This window comes from Atractosteus spatula, chromosome 6 (assembly GCF_055471065.1).
Source record: "Atractosteus spatula isolate fAtrSpa1 chromosome 6, fAtrSpa1.hap1, whole genome shotgun sequence".
Classification (NCBI taxonomy): domain Eukaryota; kingdom Metazoa; phylum Chordata; class Actinopteri; order Semionotiformes; family Lepisosteidae; genus Atractosteus; species Atractosteus spatula.
This window is the reverse complement of record NC_142711.1, coordinates 11,079,368-11,096,500: the sequence shown is the minus strand read 5'-3', so window position 1 is coordinate 11,096,500 and position 17,133 is coordinate 11,079,368. Positions and strand designations below refer to the sequence as shown.

Sequence of the window (17,133 nt, the reverse complement as noted above, 5' to 3'; positions counted from 1 at the left end):
TAACCTATAGAATGTGCAGTGGTGGATGAAATTAGTTTCTTTTTTTTCTATACAGTATGTTAAGTGCTTTGGGACCTTTGGAAAGTACTATAAAAACATTATTAGTATTACTATATCACAGATTAAAGTTTTGTAGTGTGCATGGTTTATTTCCAATTGCTGTAAGAGGGAGCTAAAAGTGGAAACACATTTTCAAATATTTTAACAACTTCATTTTAACTTAAATCTATTTTTTTTTGCCGGCTTGTTCAATCTTAGATTCCAAGACTTACTATTTTAAATAGCAGACCTCATATAAAAACTAAGCCTGCGTTTTACGTTACTGACTTCAATATAACTAAAATCAAAGGCATTTTTTATTTATTGGTTACGTTCAGAGCCCAACATACCTTCAACACTACTGAGATGCATGTGCGTCTATTTAGTACATGTGACTTTAAGTCATTGTTCATAGGTGAAGTACGGGCTAGAAACTACAGAACATCATACAGGAAAAAGACAAGGAAGTCATTATTTTCTTTTCACATTAAGTAAAACTGTAGGCGTATTTAGAGGAATACCGATTTTTGGAATATCGTTACTTGGATTGTTTTGTTTTTTCACAAGTATCTGTTCAGAGAAAATACTTGTATAATTCTAAGGCTATTATGCCAGTGCACTGGGCTGGCTAAATTGTATTTCCCGCATTTGTATACACATCTACTTCATCAACATTTTCATTTTCGTTGAACGAACTTAATACACCTGAAACATCATACTGCGGTTTTTGTATGGCAGGTACAAATAATATTAAAGATTTAGCATAACGGAAGAAGAGGGTTATAGAATCAAGATAAACGCCTAGGATCTGAAAAATGATCCAATTAACATATTCGTCACGTTGATTAACCGAGCGCACATCATGGGGTAAAGTGTCATTGCTGATACCGGGAGACTGATCCACTAAGCCGGGGCTCTGCAAGGTCGCAGGATTCTGCGCATCGGCTGTGAGGACCCCCTTTTTAAATGTGCACGTAGTCCTTCCAGTGTGACCGGAAAGAGAGGCTGATATCACTGGTGTTGTATGTTCTAAGGGGTACCAGGAGGCAGATAAAAATTTAACATACGATTCGCATCCACAATTACAGTAGGTGAGTGCACAATGTTATTTTGTTACAAATTGGGCCACCAGATAGAATTGCAGTGGTTTAAAAAAAAACACTTTAATTTTTTTGCCCATGAATGAACTTCGGCCAAATGAATAACGGTGTCCGTGGGTTTAGAGCACTGCATATGTACAGTAAACGCACAGAAGAACAGAATGATGGAAAAGAAAAATGATCCCGTATGCAATATATAGCTATATAGATGTGACGCGCTGTATAATGGATAACCATAGTGTTCGGAAAATTACAAATACTGTAAATCCGTTCATTCGCTCATACAGTTGACGTCCTCTCACCAAAATAAACTAGAATATTCCCTGTGTTTACATTTTGTCGACATTTAACTTTCACTATAAATCAATACTTCATTCATATGGTAATATTGCCTATCCAGAGACTGTACACACGTATGCAGTATTTTGGTTCTTGGTGATGTTAGACTTTTCCCCCCAATACACATCTGCTGAAACGTAATGTGAGGTTAAAGGCCTTAATAACATGCCTCCAGTGTGCTACATATTTATCTTTTGAAACAGTATACTATAGTTACAGTAATTAGTAACCTGTATTTATACTTACATTCGAAAAGTGTGTTTAATTTTTTTCCAATTAACATGATAATAAATTAAAAGCTAACATGAATTTCGTTCAGGGATCTTGCTCTCGAAAATGTGGTCAGTGTAAGTTTGGAATAAATGCTTAAAAAACAGTGCCCAGTAAAATACACTATGGCTAACACACAGATTGTTTGTTTACTCTTATCTTGATATACTTAACTGTTCTTTGATAATATTGTTTAGATTTGTCCCTAGGACATTAATATCACTTGGGTAAATTAAACATGAGGAAGAGCAGTATTGGTGCCCATGTTACCTGAAATAACATGTGGTCACTTAAGCCCTTATTAATGTGAATATTGGTTACTAATGAGAACATTAGATTACATAAATTCATTTACAGTACAGTACATTAATTTAAACACCAAAAGTATAGAGAAAACAAATTGTGCCATTAGCTGAAATGGAATCTTTTTCTAGTCAGTGCCTTGTTGTTAATTTCATTTTACATGTAGGAGTTTTGCTAAGTTTGTATCCTAGGCTGTTAGGTTTTGGAACTTTCTCTGGCATCAAGGACATGGCCTAAGCTGAAAAATAACTTAAGTCATATGACAGACAACAGCACCGTAAGTGTTACATTTTATGTAAAAATGTATTTTCATGTTCTGGGTGTAGATGTGCAGTTTGAGATTTTGCATTTGTCCCTTTGAGCAAAGGAAAATTCCTGTGGACAACTTTGGAGTCCTTTCTCATGCAAAATAACCTAGTAACATACAGGACACTGAAGGGACATGGCTTAAATGTAGGGAAATGAGATGTTTTCTTAAATACGCTAATGCACCTAATTGTATGAGCATAGCTGTGGAGGATTATTTATTTATTGAGTACTAAGAAAATGAGAGAGAACCTTTTTCTACTTCCGAGTGTGATATGACATACTGTATGTGTCAATGCACGTAATCAAATGCAGAGGGTTAAATGCAGTATTTTGGGCTCTGGAACTTTTTGAGTGTGTCTTGTTTATTTTATTTAATAAATGTCTTTGTCATTAATAAATAGCTTTTGACAAACCTATTTCACAAGCACAGTATTGAGCTAACATATAACATCATGAAGCTATACAATTCTTTCTTATTATCAATTCTTATTCCAACCCGATAACAAGAATACGTTATGTCAACAAACAAAAGCTAGAGTTGGAAGCTCAGAGCTCATAGATAGTACAGTACCTTAACTCAGATTAAATTTGATGCTAATTGACCTAAATGTTTTGGGAATGAGGATGCTTCACCTACTGTACAAACCTATGCTTTCTACTTATTAGTTACAACTTGATAATTTGAGTTTTTTTGTAATATATATTTTTGCTGTATCTATATTTTAAAATTACTATGTCCATTTGTTTGATTTCATATGTTAGTAATATGATCTTAGTGAGAAACTCACGGTTCTTCCTGTTAACAATGATAACCAATCTAAAGAACTGCACGTGAGTACACTGGGATCAATTAATCTCCAAATGTCCACACTTGAGATCCATACCATACCTTAGTAAGTCGGTTTTAAAATATAAACTAACAAAATGACTAAAAGAGTTTGGTTACAGTTCCTGTTCAGGAAGCACTACAGAATAGCAGTGACTGGTTTAGATACCTTAATAGAAAGTCCTGGGTTCAGGTAGCCACTGTAAGACACAGCTGTTCCCTGATTTCTCCAGTCTGGATGAACAGGTGTACCAAATGTGTTCACTCTCTGTGTGCTCACTTCTACAGAAACAGGGTTAAGATCTTTGCTGCTAAGTCAGCTCACTGGGCTCATGTATGGTCAAAATAGGTTCTTCCTGTAATGAAATAAGATGGCACTTATTGTACTGAGAAATGATCAGTTACTGTATGGAGAAGTTGGCTCACTACGCTCATACTAGTGCATCTGACATTTGGATTTGGAAGGATTCAGACAGAAGACAAAGGAGTATTGGTTTAATTTAGGAAAAACTAAGAAAGATATCAACTAAAAAATTATAACTCTGAAGTTCTAGTTCACTGCTTAGATACACTGTACTGTATATTGTAAACCTGCCTTGATTTTGACATCTGACCCTGTAATTACTTTATGCAGGTTTTTAAGCTTCAAGATAATTGTATGAGAAACACCCTGTATTGTAAATAGCCATACAGTACTGCTAAATACAGTAGCATTTTAATAGTTGAGGGTAAATAGTGTTGGTTTGTATTACTGTGTTCTCTAACTACAATACTTTACAACTCGACTAGTGATTTAATAATAAGGCGTTAAGTTATAGCTTCTAATTCACCTATTTAGTCAAAACAATGGCAAAGTTTTCACCTTTACTTCAGAGAGATGAATGCCACAGATATACATTGTAAGAATGAACTCTGTAAGAGGTTTACAATAACTTTTTATTTATGTCAACTACACAGTCTAGGAACAAATGATGAAATTAATCCACGAACATTTGAACATTGTGGGCACTGAAGATTGTGAGAGATAACATTTTAAATGCTATCTCTTGCAATGCAAAACTGTTTTACCACTCGTGTAAGATACAGTTTGACAAAATTCCACATTAAAAGCAGTTCTGTACATTAATCTGTTCTAGGTGTAATAAGTCCACCATTGTGTGGTTAGTGGCCTATGTAGTATATCATTACTGGATTGTACTTTATCTATGGTGTACTGTAAGATACAGTTTGATAAAATTCCTCAGTTAAAGCAGTACTGTACATTAATCTGACCAACGTGTAATAGGCCCAACATTGTTTGGTTAGCACTACTGGATTGTACTTTATTTATGGTGTACATTAACGTTTTATTCTGTGTTCATGTCTTCAGTGAATTAAGGACAATTTAAAAACCCTGTGCTGATTGTTTTCTTTCAACATTAAGTTATACAGTAGTTTGTGTTTCCTGGCAGATTGGAATTGCATATTGTAATTACTGTTCTACCTTCTCCTTAAGGTGCCATTGGGAATGTGTAAGAAATGTGTAAAAAAATTCTCACTATGGCCTCTCTGTATTCTCACTATAGAAAGAAGTAAAAAGTGCAATTTTTAAATACTGTATGTTTTTAAATGAACTGAAAAATTAAAACTTTTCAGTCTTCCATAATACTGACCTTATCTCTTCTAAATCTGTTTTGAAGGCAATTAATTAGAAACAAGTGAACAATGTCTCTGTACCCATCATTGGAAGACATGAAGGTTGATAAATTCATGCAGGTGAGTTTTTGTGAATTGCCTTAAAATACAGTAGATGGTCATGTTGTGTTTTATACAGTATGGGTAAATGAACTGATGATGAGTTGTACAGTATACACTATGCCTTACACATAGGTACACATTGCCTTGAACAGAAGGACAAAAACTCACAATATGCAGTGCCTCACAATATTTTTTAGTTTTAAACCGGAGGTGTCAGAAAACCTGTAACATTCATGTTGAATATTTCAGTATCTCACTTTATCGAGATAATTTTTGTCATGGTCTTTTTTAATTGCCTTTTCTAGGCTCAAAGTTCATTTGCAGCCAGATCATCATTGCCTCCAGCATTGCCAGAAACATCTGATTTGAATTCGACTGATGTGGACAATGGTAAGACATGACGTGGTCTGTGCATATAAGCAAATAGTGTTACACATACTGTATGTATTTTTACTGTGGGGCATGGTGATTATACAGGCTTAGCAAAACATTTGTTCTCAGCATTCAAATTACAGAACCATTTATTTATGCTGGAGATTATCCCAGCCTTCTTATATACTGTAGTTTGGATTTATGTAAGTAAGGTAAGTAAGGCCAGTAAGGCCAGTAAGGCCAGCAGCCATATCACCCTGCAGCTCACAGCTGGCAACTCACTGAAGCTCAGCAGGTGTGAGCCTGGTTAGTACCTGGATGGGAGACCTCCTGGGAAAAACTAAGGTTGCTGCTGGAAGAGGTGTTAGTGGGGCCAGCAGGGGAGGCTCACCCTGCGGTCTATGTGGGTCCTAATGCCCCAGTACATTGACAGGGACACTATACCGTACAAAGGGGCTGTCCTTCAGATGAGACGTAAAACCAAGGTCCTGACTCTGTGGTCATTAAAAATCCCAGGGCGTTTCACGAAAAGAGTAGGGGTGTAACCCCGGCGTCCTGGCCAAATTTCCCATTGGCCCTTACCAATTATGGCCTCCTAATCATCCCCATCTATGAATTGGCTTCATTACTCTGTTCTCCCCACTAATAGCGTGTGGTGAGCGTTCTGGTGCACTATGGCTGCCGTCACATCATCCAGGTGGGGCTGCACATTGGTGGTGGAGGGGAGTCCCCATTACCTGTAAAGCACTTTGAGTGGAGTGTCCAGAAAAAGGCTACTGTATATAAGTGTAAGCAATTATTATTATTAAATCCACATTATTGCTTGCTATGTCAGTATTTTACCGTGTATTAAGATTTAGATCACCAGTTAAAACAGTTGTAATTACCTTATCATCTCAATATAAATTATTTGTTAATATTTAAAAGATTAATTTTTCCTAGAACATGAATCACATGAAGGGAATGCGAAAGGTTACACATTCTCAAAACCTTTTACTCACTGTGCTGTTACATTTGCCAAAAGATAAAGAAAAATGTCATGAAGGTCACAGAAAACTTCGATGTTTAGCTAAATGTTGCATTTTTTGTAGCTTTGCTCATGTGTTATACATTTTAGGTTGGTTTTTCCCCAGCTGGAGTAGTGTAAAAAGTTGACTGTTTGGAATGCCTGGGAAAACAGATGTCCGCCCACATTTGAGGGATAAAATAATTGCAAGTCTTTTGTGTGAATTACTCTCTAATGTGCTTGAGAGTTAGACTGTGAAAGTTCCAAATGATTTATAGTGTATCTTTATACTGTAGGTATTGTGAAAAGTCTGTATTGATGTTGCAATACATGTCCCATTAAGATACTTTAATATCATTATTTATTTTGCTCCAGGGCTTTATCCAAAGCTATATCCGGAACTCTCAGAATTCATGGGCCTTAATCTCAGTGATGATGCCCTGTGCCAGAAGCTTTCAGTGGTTCCCTCTGAAGTTAGTTCTGCGGTATGTGTCTGCTTTCGAATTTGTAGTGTTACTTTGTGCTGTACATTACTGTGCACTGATAAAGATCCCTATTAAATGAAATCATTCACATCACAAATTACAAATCAGTAGTTAATCCTTAACAGGTTTCCATTGTGTAGGGGGAAGCTTCAGCAGTCAGATAAAGGTGTACTGTGAAAAAGTGCATTTGCACTTGGAACTTGTAATAGGTTGACATTTTAAGTGAATCCAGACCTAAATATATTAACATCCGCCAACAGGGAACCTAACTGATTACATGTGTTAGTATAAAAAGAATCAAATAAGCTGTTGAATTATCAAGTAATGCTCAGTGTTTACAGTGCATGAGGCATATTGTTTGGTTTTAATGATTCAGCCAGGTATTCTGAGAGGCATGGCTTTCCTATAAGTATCCACCTGTTCAGGAGCTTGCCAGGATCTCACTCTGAGGAATGATATTTAGATACTAAAAATCCCTTTGAGCAGAGATGCACAACATCAAAACTAATGTGATTTGCGAGTTTAGAAATTGGAATGATTTGAAGTTACTGGTTCATCATGCACAATAAACTGTTGTTCTAGTAAAAGGGCTGTATGTTTCAAGCAGCACAGTAGAAAAACTTTCATAAAATTCTTATCATCATTCACCTAGAGTGACACAACAAAGGTTGCGTATATTTCCAATATAGTACCTCATAAAATGACATTTGAATTGAAATCATAATTCTGTCAACAAGCTTGTCTCATTTGTGAAAATACATTTTAGAAGCTTTAGAAGCTATGCAATGGAACCAGCATTTATTGTATATCCCATCAAAGTGTTTACACATGACCTGAAATATGTTGTAATGACATTTAATGAATGTATAAATGATTTACTGTTTCTGTTTTAATGAAGCTTCTTCTTTTTTCCCTGAAGCAAATAGCAGCCAGACCATCTGCAGTGAATTACATGACTGCACCGATTACAGGAAGTAATATTGGAATACGCAGAGCCGAAATCAAACAGGGAATCCGGGAAGTGATCTTATGTAAAGATGCAGAGGGAAAAATAGGGTTACGTCTGAAATCTGTGGATAATGTAGGTAAAACATATAAAAAGGTCATATTTAATTAAATACCTACTTAACCTACTTTGCACCTATTTTATTTAAAGTGTAGTTACTTCCTCCTATAATGTTTTTTTACAAATGAATGCTGACTCTTATGGTCAGAATTATTTTATAGATATTAAGTGTTTTTTCTAGTAAAATGTTTCAGAAGTATTTTATAATAATGATAATACTTTGTCTGATTTCTCAGAATCTACTCTGGAATCATGATTTCTCGGCCATCTATTAGATGCTATCAGCCATCCATTAGTCCAACAATTGATCCATCATATATTATAAATATGCATCATATAGCCCATTAAGATATACAAATAATATATCTGAAAATAAATGCAAGTGCTATAAAGGAACTTGTACAGTACAATTTAAAATGACTACAATAACTCTTAATAGTTTGTTAATTATTTTTACTTAAACTACTTTTTAATGTATGTTTAGATGTATATCAATGGATCAATTCACTCCTTTGTTTAGGTGGAAAATAAGACTTCCTTTACCATAGTATGCTTTTATCTAATAGATAATATATCTAATAGATAAAATAGATAATATAGGATCTCTGTTTAGCCAGATGACCTGATGTGTGCTGTATAGTGGACAGCATCTACAGTATCACTTTGGAGTACAGGGTGTATGTTCTGTTTCCCATCGCTTTGATTGATGTTTCTGAAACAGTAATAATGATGCTATGGATTGTTATAACTATATCAGTAATAAATAATAAATTATCTTAGTGAAAGGAAATTTAATTTAATATATTCAGTATGAAACTTTGGGTTATTTCCAGTTTTTGTAATTTAATCTTCACAGCAAGATAAGTTTCCAAACACACAGCTAATGTAGCTGAAAGATATTTAGGAACCAGAGTGGAAGCTCTGTTATGAAAGAGTCTGAATGCTTACCACAAAGCCCTGCCAAAAATCCAATAAGGGCCATGTCACAAAATAATCCAACAATTTCTGCTGTATGCAATGTTTACAAACGTTCTTCAGCTGTATGATGGATTAATTTGATTTAAATTTGTTTAATGCTAAAATTGGCAAAATGTAGGATTACGAAGCATAAAAAGATCTAATTGTGTTTTGTAAAATTCTTACAAACTATTAGGTTTACAATGTGTAAAAAGGGGAGCACTAGTCCCAGTTTCTCAGATTTGTTATTTAAACTCAGTAACAAAATAAATTAATTGACAGTATCGCAAAATTTTACAAATACTGAATTAAGTACAAAATCATGAAAACTGTGGAAGTGCAGTATGGTCACCATGATGTTGCAAACTGTTGGACTCACCATGGGAGAGGGGCGAGGGTTTCTGAGAATTGTGACAGGAAGTGGCCCTTCCTGCTCACTAGTCACTGTACTGACTAATATAATGCTAATATATGAGTGAATAAGTACAGGCTGTACAGCAGACATTTTCCTGCAGAGATAACAAGTAGCTTTTGTCGGCAAAACGGCCTTGAAGTCAAGCAATATTTCTGTTAGATTAAAAGAGATGTATTCACAAGCCTGCTTCTTTACGATGTATTAGGGCCATTTCATGTCACCGGATGTTTTGTTTTGTTCTGAATTACACACAATGATGGCAATATGGTGCTACACATACCTGGAAATTTGGGCTATTTTATGATGTAAACTGGAGGTTTTACATGTTACTGTGTACATTTTACTTTCATTGTTGTTTGAAATGCACTCATCAATGCCGATTCTTTGTAAGCCTGAAATATAAAAACAGAGTTGTAGTTCCCCTTTAAAATCCATCTGCGAAACCCTGTTCTTTTCTTATTAAGTTTTATTAAAAGGCAATGCTTTTATAGAGCTGTAGTAAGCAACAATTCTTCAAATTCTTCAAACTCAGAGCTTACATACAGTACATGCATGTTAACTTGATGAATGTGACATGTCATTGACCCCTGGAGGTTATAAAGCCGGCTGTTCAATGTTGTGCAGGGTGTGTTTGTTCAGCTGGTGCAAGCGAACACTCCGGCTGCCCTGGGTGGCTTGCGATTTGGGGACCAAGTGCTTCAGATCAATGGAGAGAACTGTGCTGGCTGGAACATGGACAAAGCTCACAAAGCGCTCAAGAATGCTGCTGCTGAAAGGATAGTGTTCATTGTCCGGGATAGGTAATGTTCCCATTTTTAAATTATTCATGTGCAAAAACAATTACTCTGCTTAAATATTGATACATGTGCCTCACTCTGCTTCCATTTCTCTCCCTGACAGACCATTTGAGCGAACCATCACTATGCATAAGGACAGTAATGGACAAGTGGGCTTTGTTTTCAAGAAGGGAAAGATAACCTTCATTGTAAAGGACAGCTCTGCAGCTCGAAATGGGCTTCTCACTGAGCACCACATTTGTGAGGTGAATGGCCAGAATGTCATTGGATTAAAGGTAATTAGAATAGTAAATTTTTCAGCTTGGTTGAAAAAATAGATGGGTAATACAAACTTGTTTGGAGGATTACATTCAGATATAACAGACAATCCCTTGGTATATGTGTTTTGTAATTTAGAAATGCAAGGACGTGTTCCCCTTTTATATCCACCAATCTGGAATATTCCTCAATGGTTCAGACTGACCTGGCATACCACTGTGTCCTCAGCACCAGCCTGGGGAAGATTAAGACCTTAGCATCCTCTAAATGTCAGAGTAGGTGCTAGAACTCAGTTGTGATGCAGGCATCCACTCAGACCATAGGCTAGAGATTAACTGCTCTTTTTTAAAGGCACTTTTACAGTAAGGTTTTTAAAAATGTGGAACACCTTGACACACTAGTTGACTTCTGGGTGCTCCTCTGCTGTATAGTGGAGCACAGAAGAAAGGAAGCTTAAGGTACAGTAAGCTGCTGCTTAAGTCTCCCTTTCTCATTTTCTAAGGTTGTTTAGAATAATCCTTTAGTTAAAACAGAGAAGAAAAATATTCACAGCTTCTATCATTAGCCTGCACAAGGAACTATGCATTTCAATGAATGGTAAAGTATAACGTACCATTTCAGTTGAAAATAATCTTAAAACAGTGAATATTTACAGGTAGGTTATTCACTGAAAGTGTGTTTTATAAGTAAGGAAGGTTAAAGCCCACAGGTCGACTCGAGCTGATCTGATTCAGCTCATCTTTGTTCTGTGAGCAAATTATCTGTACAACAGAAACCGAAAAATATTTTCCTCATCCCACAAAAGCGACCTCATCCACCCCCCGTCATCCCTAATTGTACTTACCGCATCACACACGACATGGATTCCCAGCCAAGGGAGAAGAGCTTTACTGTGTCAACAACAGCACACATTTCAGAGCCCCATATAAATTATATCAAGTTGGGCCAGGACCCAGTGAAGCCAGGAGAGGGAATGCAAAGGCATCTTTTTAGCTCTGGTCAGACCACCCAATATGACCCGTTGGGTCAGACCAAGCAGATGCGCTTCTGAATCTGGAGGACGACAAGATCAGAGTCATCAGGTGAGAACAGGGAATGTTGCTTTTTAAGAAAAATGAGAAAAGGGTAAGACACCTGTTTTCAGAAGTTAAAAACTAAAACAAAGATGCCGACTGTGCCCACTGAACATTGTGTACAGGTGACTAGGAACAGGTTTCATCTGATATTGAGTTTGAGCAGTCATATACACTCTGTGAAGAACATTTAGTGAGTCATTTTGATGATTAGGATTTTGGGAAGCAGAATTTACATCATCCTACTCTAGGAAATAGCTTTACTTGTTTCATTTAAAACTAGCAATAAATTGACCTGAATAGTCTTTGTTTTGTCAAATCAGACCAGTGCTGGGGACAGTTTTGAGAGATATTTTTGGAATTACAAATGTGCTATTAAGTCTTTATTTTAACTTTCAATAGGATTCTCAGATCTCGGATGTACTGAATTCAGCTGGAAGTGTAATAACAATAACTGTTATGCCATCATTCATCTTTGAGCATATGACAAAGAAGTAAGTATTCTTGAATACTAAAACCATATGCCTAAAACCATCCCAAATATTCATTAATTTCTGAATACTTTAGTTTAGGAGTCAACTGTAAAATGAGTTCTAAATATTTTTATTGTAGGGGTAACTTGGAAGATATAAAGTGATACATTATTATTATTATAATCATTATCTAGTGTGTAGTAGTAAATTAGTAATACATGTACCTTGCTAGCTTGTACAGTACATTACATTAAGTATGTTAAATGCATTATTTATGTGTGGTTTTCATAACAGGATGTCATCCAACATTGTGAAGAGCCTAATGGATCATGCTATTCCAGAGGTCTAAGGCTTGGCACGGGACGCAGAAATGATTAAGAAAATATGTGTTTTTCTGTACTTCAGCTGGCCTTCTCTGGTGCTTTCTACTTAGATACAGCTCACAAATCACTGCTGTATACTGTATAAGCCATGGTGGTACTCAGGACAAGAAAGTACCATTTAGCAGCCTCTACATAAAGCAGTTGTTTTGCAACATGCATTCACACATACAGTACTGTATATGTCTCACACTACTGAGATGAAACAAAAGTTCAGATCATTTGGCCTGTTTACAGAATTCTGTCTCAGACTTTTGTTCTGTATTTATACAGAAACTTGTCTGCATGAAGCAATGGATGTTGTGTTTTATTGCAAGACTTCACAGAAGTTATTTTGTTCATGTATTGTTAAGCTTTAATTTTAGATGTCTGTTTTACCAAGCTCGTAATTATGGGCTTCAATGTTAATTTATTTTCAGAAAAATTATTATTCACTTCTGTGTAGAACTAATGTGGGGTTTGTTGCTTTTCCTTTTAAGGTATTTTACCTGTGTGTGTGGGGGGCAATATATATTTTTAAGTTGTACTCTACATTTTAGTTTTGTTGCATTAAAAAGAAACAAATGTCCATGTTAAATAAATTATTGGAGAATATTTGTTTGAATGGATGTACTTTATAAACTTTTCGCATTCATAATATTATCAAGCTGTGGTGTTTTTTAAATAATTCTGGTCTTGAAAGATCATTTATTCATGTTACCTCGTAGTCTGTAGTCTGTTCTCTTCAAACACAGTACTGTAGCAAAGAATGTTTTATACATGTGTATCTTTCAATTACAGCAGGTACAGTAACTAAAGAATTCTGTAACTGCCAAGGATAGTTTTGTTGACAAGGAATATACAGTATCCGAGTCCTGTGTTTCTCTTGCGTTTTATGTTTTAAAGACCCTTAAACATTGAAAAAACATTGGTTACAAATAGGGGAAAAAATAGCAATATCTTTTTTTTTTCTATGTGAACTATTTTATTTGGAATAACAGGGCATAATCATAAGGAACCAAATGTTGTCCCCATTGTATGTAATGGTAGCATTAAAACATTGGGACTTAAATACTCTTCATATAAACATTTACATTCATGAGGTAATTCAAGCAGAAGTTCAAAACTGTGCTAATCAAATACTGTTTCCCCAGAGAGACAGCTGTATCCAGTATATTTCCCAGGTTTGTACACATCATTGCTTTATATTGCTTCCTGAAGCCAAAAGGCAGATTACTAACAGTTAAAACAATCTGCATAGAATTAAAAGAATAATTGTGCATTTTACTTCACTTAAGACAACAGCATGGTCATACTAAAAAAAAAAAAACATATGTATATTTTTAAAATGTAATACCTGAACTAAATGTGTAAGAGGTGGTCCACCGAAAGTATCTAGCTACAAATGCAAAAAATAATATCTAAAATACACTGGTAGCTTCTTATACAGTAAAATACATATAGGTTGAATGTCAGTAGTATACCACACAGGGGATACTCATAACCACTGTAGTGTGTGAAAGAAGCACATTTCCTTAAAATGATAGGATTGTCAGAGAAAGACTTGGACACGCTCATAAAATCTCAACCACCCCACAGATTCTGTTTTGAAACCAGAAATGACTAAGGTTTTATCTTATTCTCCAATGCAACATACATTTAAACAACGCATGCAGTATGCAGTGTGCAGATTACACAACATCCCTGTAATGTTTTTTGTATTCTCATGGATAACCACTGTATACAGGTAATTGAAATTGACTGCAACTTGAATTGAGATGTCTGCATGCTGTACAAAACAGTAGGCAAAATTCAAATGAATGCAAAATGTATTAAAGTTAGGATTAAGAGTGGCAAAGAGAAAGTCATCTTTGTATATCTTTCTATATACTGTACTATATAATACATTTTATGGACTGTTTTGTTTTGTCTCAAAAGGACTTAACTGATTCCTCACAAACCATGAAAAATGTATTCATGATTACATTGTGTACCGTATAAGTTTTCGTGCGGTTATATAAATTTGATGTCTGCTTCATTTCATGAAGCAGTAAGCAAGACTATTCATTGTAGTTTAAGTAAAGTTAAGTTGGAAAAAAAGGGGTTGCTTCATGGCTGAGCATTTTCAAAAAGCAAAAAGGCCCTAAAGCTGTCATGTTATAGGCAACAAGGCACATTGCAAGGTAAAAAACATGTATAGAACAGTAATATACAGAGATTACACAGGACACAGAACAATATCTACCAAAAATGCATCAACATGCAAATATATATAGACATGACAAAGCATTTTAGTGCAAAAGATTTATCAACAGTGCATGACAACTGCTTATTCCTTCTATGAGTGATCATATCTGAACATCGAAAACTTGTATCATGTAGAACAGATATGTGGAAAAGTATATACTGCTGAAACTACAGTACAGAGTTCTATATAGATTTGTACATTTGAAAAAAAAATTGCTTATGTTGAAATTCTAAATCTTGGACATTCCTGTTAGGTCTTGAGCAATTGTGAACATTAGAGGTAAAGGCACTTTGGAACATATCAGTATTGTGGTTTCCAGAAGATGATCTGCTTGTCTTCAGACCCAGTTATAATACTGCTGCACTGCTCATTCATCCACATCGCTGTCACAGCACCTGCCGAAGAACATTTAAACAAATTCAACGGAAAACAATTCATACGGTAGACCTAAAGCACTGAAGATAAAGTGTTTTAAGACTTTAAAAAAATACCCGTGTAGACTCATGTAGATATAAATTTGAATTTAGGTTTTTGGTGATGTATAAATAATATTGATTCTACACCTTCTCCCCAGGTTATGTCATTTGACTTAACAAACATTTCTGTTAGATATGTAAAACAAGTAGTGTGGTGAGTTCCTTCCATGGTAAATTAGCACACAGTCAACGTAAGGCAGTCACCACCATCCTCAGTCTCGGGAACTCATTCAGATTCATACCTGAATGCCCAGGAATTTTCTTTGTGACTTTTCCACTCATAAGGTCCCATACCAGGAGCTCTCCTGTCTGGCTACCAGACAGAACTGTGTTGCCATCCCAGCAGAAGCATCTGTAAAGATCACCAGTTTACAAGAGTCAGGCCACCACAGCTCATGGATCGCTAACACAGTGAAGTAAATTTGTACTTCACAAAAAACACAAAACCAGTTTCACAAAAAACAGCTCTAGGGCATGCAGAAGATTGGTTGTTTTCTTTGAAGGTTTTGATGATCGTTGTTTTTTTAAAGCGTCAAGTGAGTGTGCCTGTTTTGAAGGAAGGCCAAAGTGTTGAAAAGATCAAAGTTGTTTTGTTCACACTTGATTTTTTAAAATTGAGTCATGCTAACATCTGATAACAGCGAGATTTAAAAACTTGGAAAGATTTTAAAATAATGTAGTTATTCTTTTGGACTAAAAACGTAAGTAGAAATATAATATTCCAAATCAATAAATTCCTGGATGCCAAAACATTCGATTAAAAAATAAATGATATGTCCTGGATATATATTTTTGAAGGCGATGACACAATTTCACCTCTGCTGTGCCTCTGAGACCACTGACGAAATAAGCATGCCTGTTTGCACATCAATGACTTTCAAAGTTCTATCTTCTCCAGCGGTGAGGACATGCCTGCTGTCTGTAACAAAACACAAGCGTAAAGTGTTAAAATATTGTGGCCTCAATCTGAATGTAAAAATTAACATGGTTTTCAAACTGAGAGAGGGTTTTTTATAACTACAGTCACATCACATGATGAGATATAAAAAAACCCACTATAAGCACTTAAAAATTAACTTTGTCAAAATTTGCTGTCTTTTTAATTTGTGATCTTAAACTCTTATCAGCAGTATAACATCTGCTGAATTTTTGAAAGATCATGTCTTTCATGAGCAATCTTTTGCATACTATGGAAAACTTCAGATGAGGTTATTTTACATAGTAGACCACCAATTTGTTTTTTTTTATTTAGAATTTGGTATTGAAAAATCTCATCAGAGCCCTGAGACAGCCTGCTGCCCATGGAGAAGGAGTTTACAATCCACAACGCTGTTAAGGATGAAACTGGTTTGTAAGAGTCAGGGGATGTGATTATAGTTTTAACAAATGTTTAATCTCATCCTGTGATGGAATTTCTCAGGTTGTAATATAGAAAGGAGCAATACTGGGACTGCAACAGAAACCAGCATTCTACCATTGTATTGCTGTGAAGAAATATCTCATAATCTCAGCCAATTACGTTTGTGAATTATGTGATATTAGACAGTTTAAAAGAAGTTCTTATCAGCAACAGTATTTCTTGTAATGGTACAAAGCTGAGCTGATCTTTGGGCGATAAGAAAGGAAATAGTGGTAAACTATATTTACCTAAATCAAGCTGCCTTAACAGCAAATTAATATATGAAACAGCTGTATTGCTCAAAGATGCAATATACTAAAAGTCAATAAGTAAAACTAAAAAAATAATGATATACAGTACAAGATGAGAAGAACGTTTTTTATTTTCACTATTGGCCTTGATCTGTGTATGGTTAACTTTGTAATTGTAACTAATATAATTGTGTATTAATACGCCTGGATTCAGACAGTCCTTCTCTGCACTAGGAAAGTGCCCAATAAATTAACTTAGGATAAACACACATTAAGTTGTAAATTTAACTCCACATTTTTTTAAAAAAACTATAATTTATGAAAAGATGCATCAAGAAAATCACAGTGCTTGAATTTCAAATCCTACTTCAGCATCCCTTTTTTTCCTTTTTTATTTTTGGAGTGCAACAGTGAAAGTTCCAATTAGTCTTTACTACATTAGGAATAAAAGGGTCAAATCTGAGAAACTGCTTTTCAGAAAAAAAGGGCTCATTAAAACTTTGGATAATTTCAATAAGAAAGAAGTTGTAATGGGGTCCCAGCTAAATCTTTAAAGGTTTTCAATCAGCACCCAG

General features: G+C 35.3%; 2 protein-coding genes across 4 annotated transcripts in view; one reads left to right on the top strand and one right to left on the bottom strand.

Moving 5' to 3' along the window:
* The first annotated feature begins 1,013 nt into the window (after nt 1-1,013).
* On the top strand, nt 1,014-12,844 carry sdcbp (syndecan binding protein (syntenin)). Its single transcript, XM_088918558.1, has 9 exons — nt 1,014-1,130; nt 4,866-4,941; nt 5,229-5,313; nt 6,677-6,786; nt 7,706-7,867; nt 9,849-10,024; nt 10,125-10,296; nt 11,755-11,846; nt 12,120-12,844. Exons 2-9 carry the CDS (start codon nt 4,891-4,893, stop codon nt 12,172-12,174), a joined length of 903 nt encoding a protein of 300 aa, XP_088774684.1. The 5' UTR covers nt 1,014-1,130; nt 4,866-4,890; the 3' UTR covers nt 12,175-12,844.
* A 301-nt stretch (nt 12,845-13,145) lies between these two features.
* Nucleotides 13,146-17,133, bottom strand: part of nsmaf (neutral sphingomyelinase (N-SMase) activation associated factor) — a 48,814-nt gene continuing 44,826 nt past the window's right edge. For 2 of the 3 annotated variants that reach the window (XM_088919285.1, XM_088919286.1), the window contains exons 29-31: nt 15,725-15,827; nt 15,151-15,260; nt 13,146-14,827 (exon numbers count right to left, since the gene is read on the bottom strand). In XM_088919285.1, the coding sequence (XP_088775411.1) occupies nt 14,733-14,827; nt 15,151-15,260; nt 15,725-15,827 (308 nt within the window). In that variant the 3' untranslated portion in view covers nt 13,146-14,732. The remainder of the gene's footprint in view (nt 14,828-15,150; nt 15,261-15,724; nt 15,828-17,133) is intronic. The other variant, XR_016091257.1, reaches the window with a different exon arrangement.

Excerpts from the sequence above, each read along its gene's own strand:
- sdcbp (XM_088918558.1), top strand. The coding sequence starts at position 4,891 with ATGTCTCTGTACCCATCATTGGAAGACATGAAGGTTGATAAATTCATG. Across the intron at positions 4,942-5,228 it reads AGGTTGATAAATTCATGCAG|GCTCAAAGTTCATTTGCAGC; the intron begins GTGAGTTTTTGT and ends TGCCTTTTCTAG. Across the intron at positions 11,847-12,119 it reads TTTGAGCATATGACAAAGAA|GATGTCATCCAACATTGTGA; the intron begins GTAAGTATTCTT and ends TTTTCATAACAG.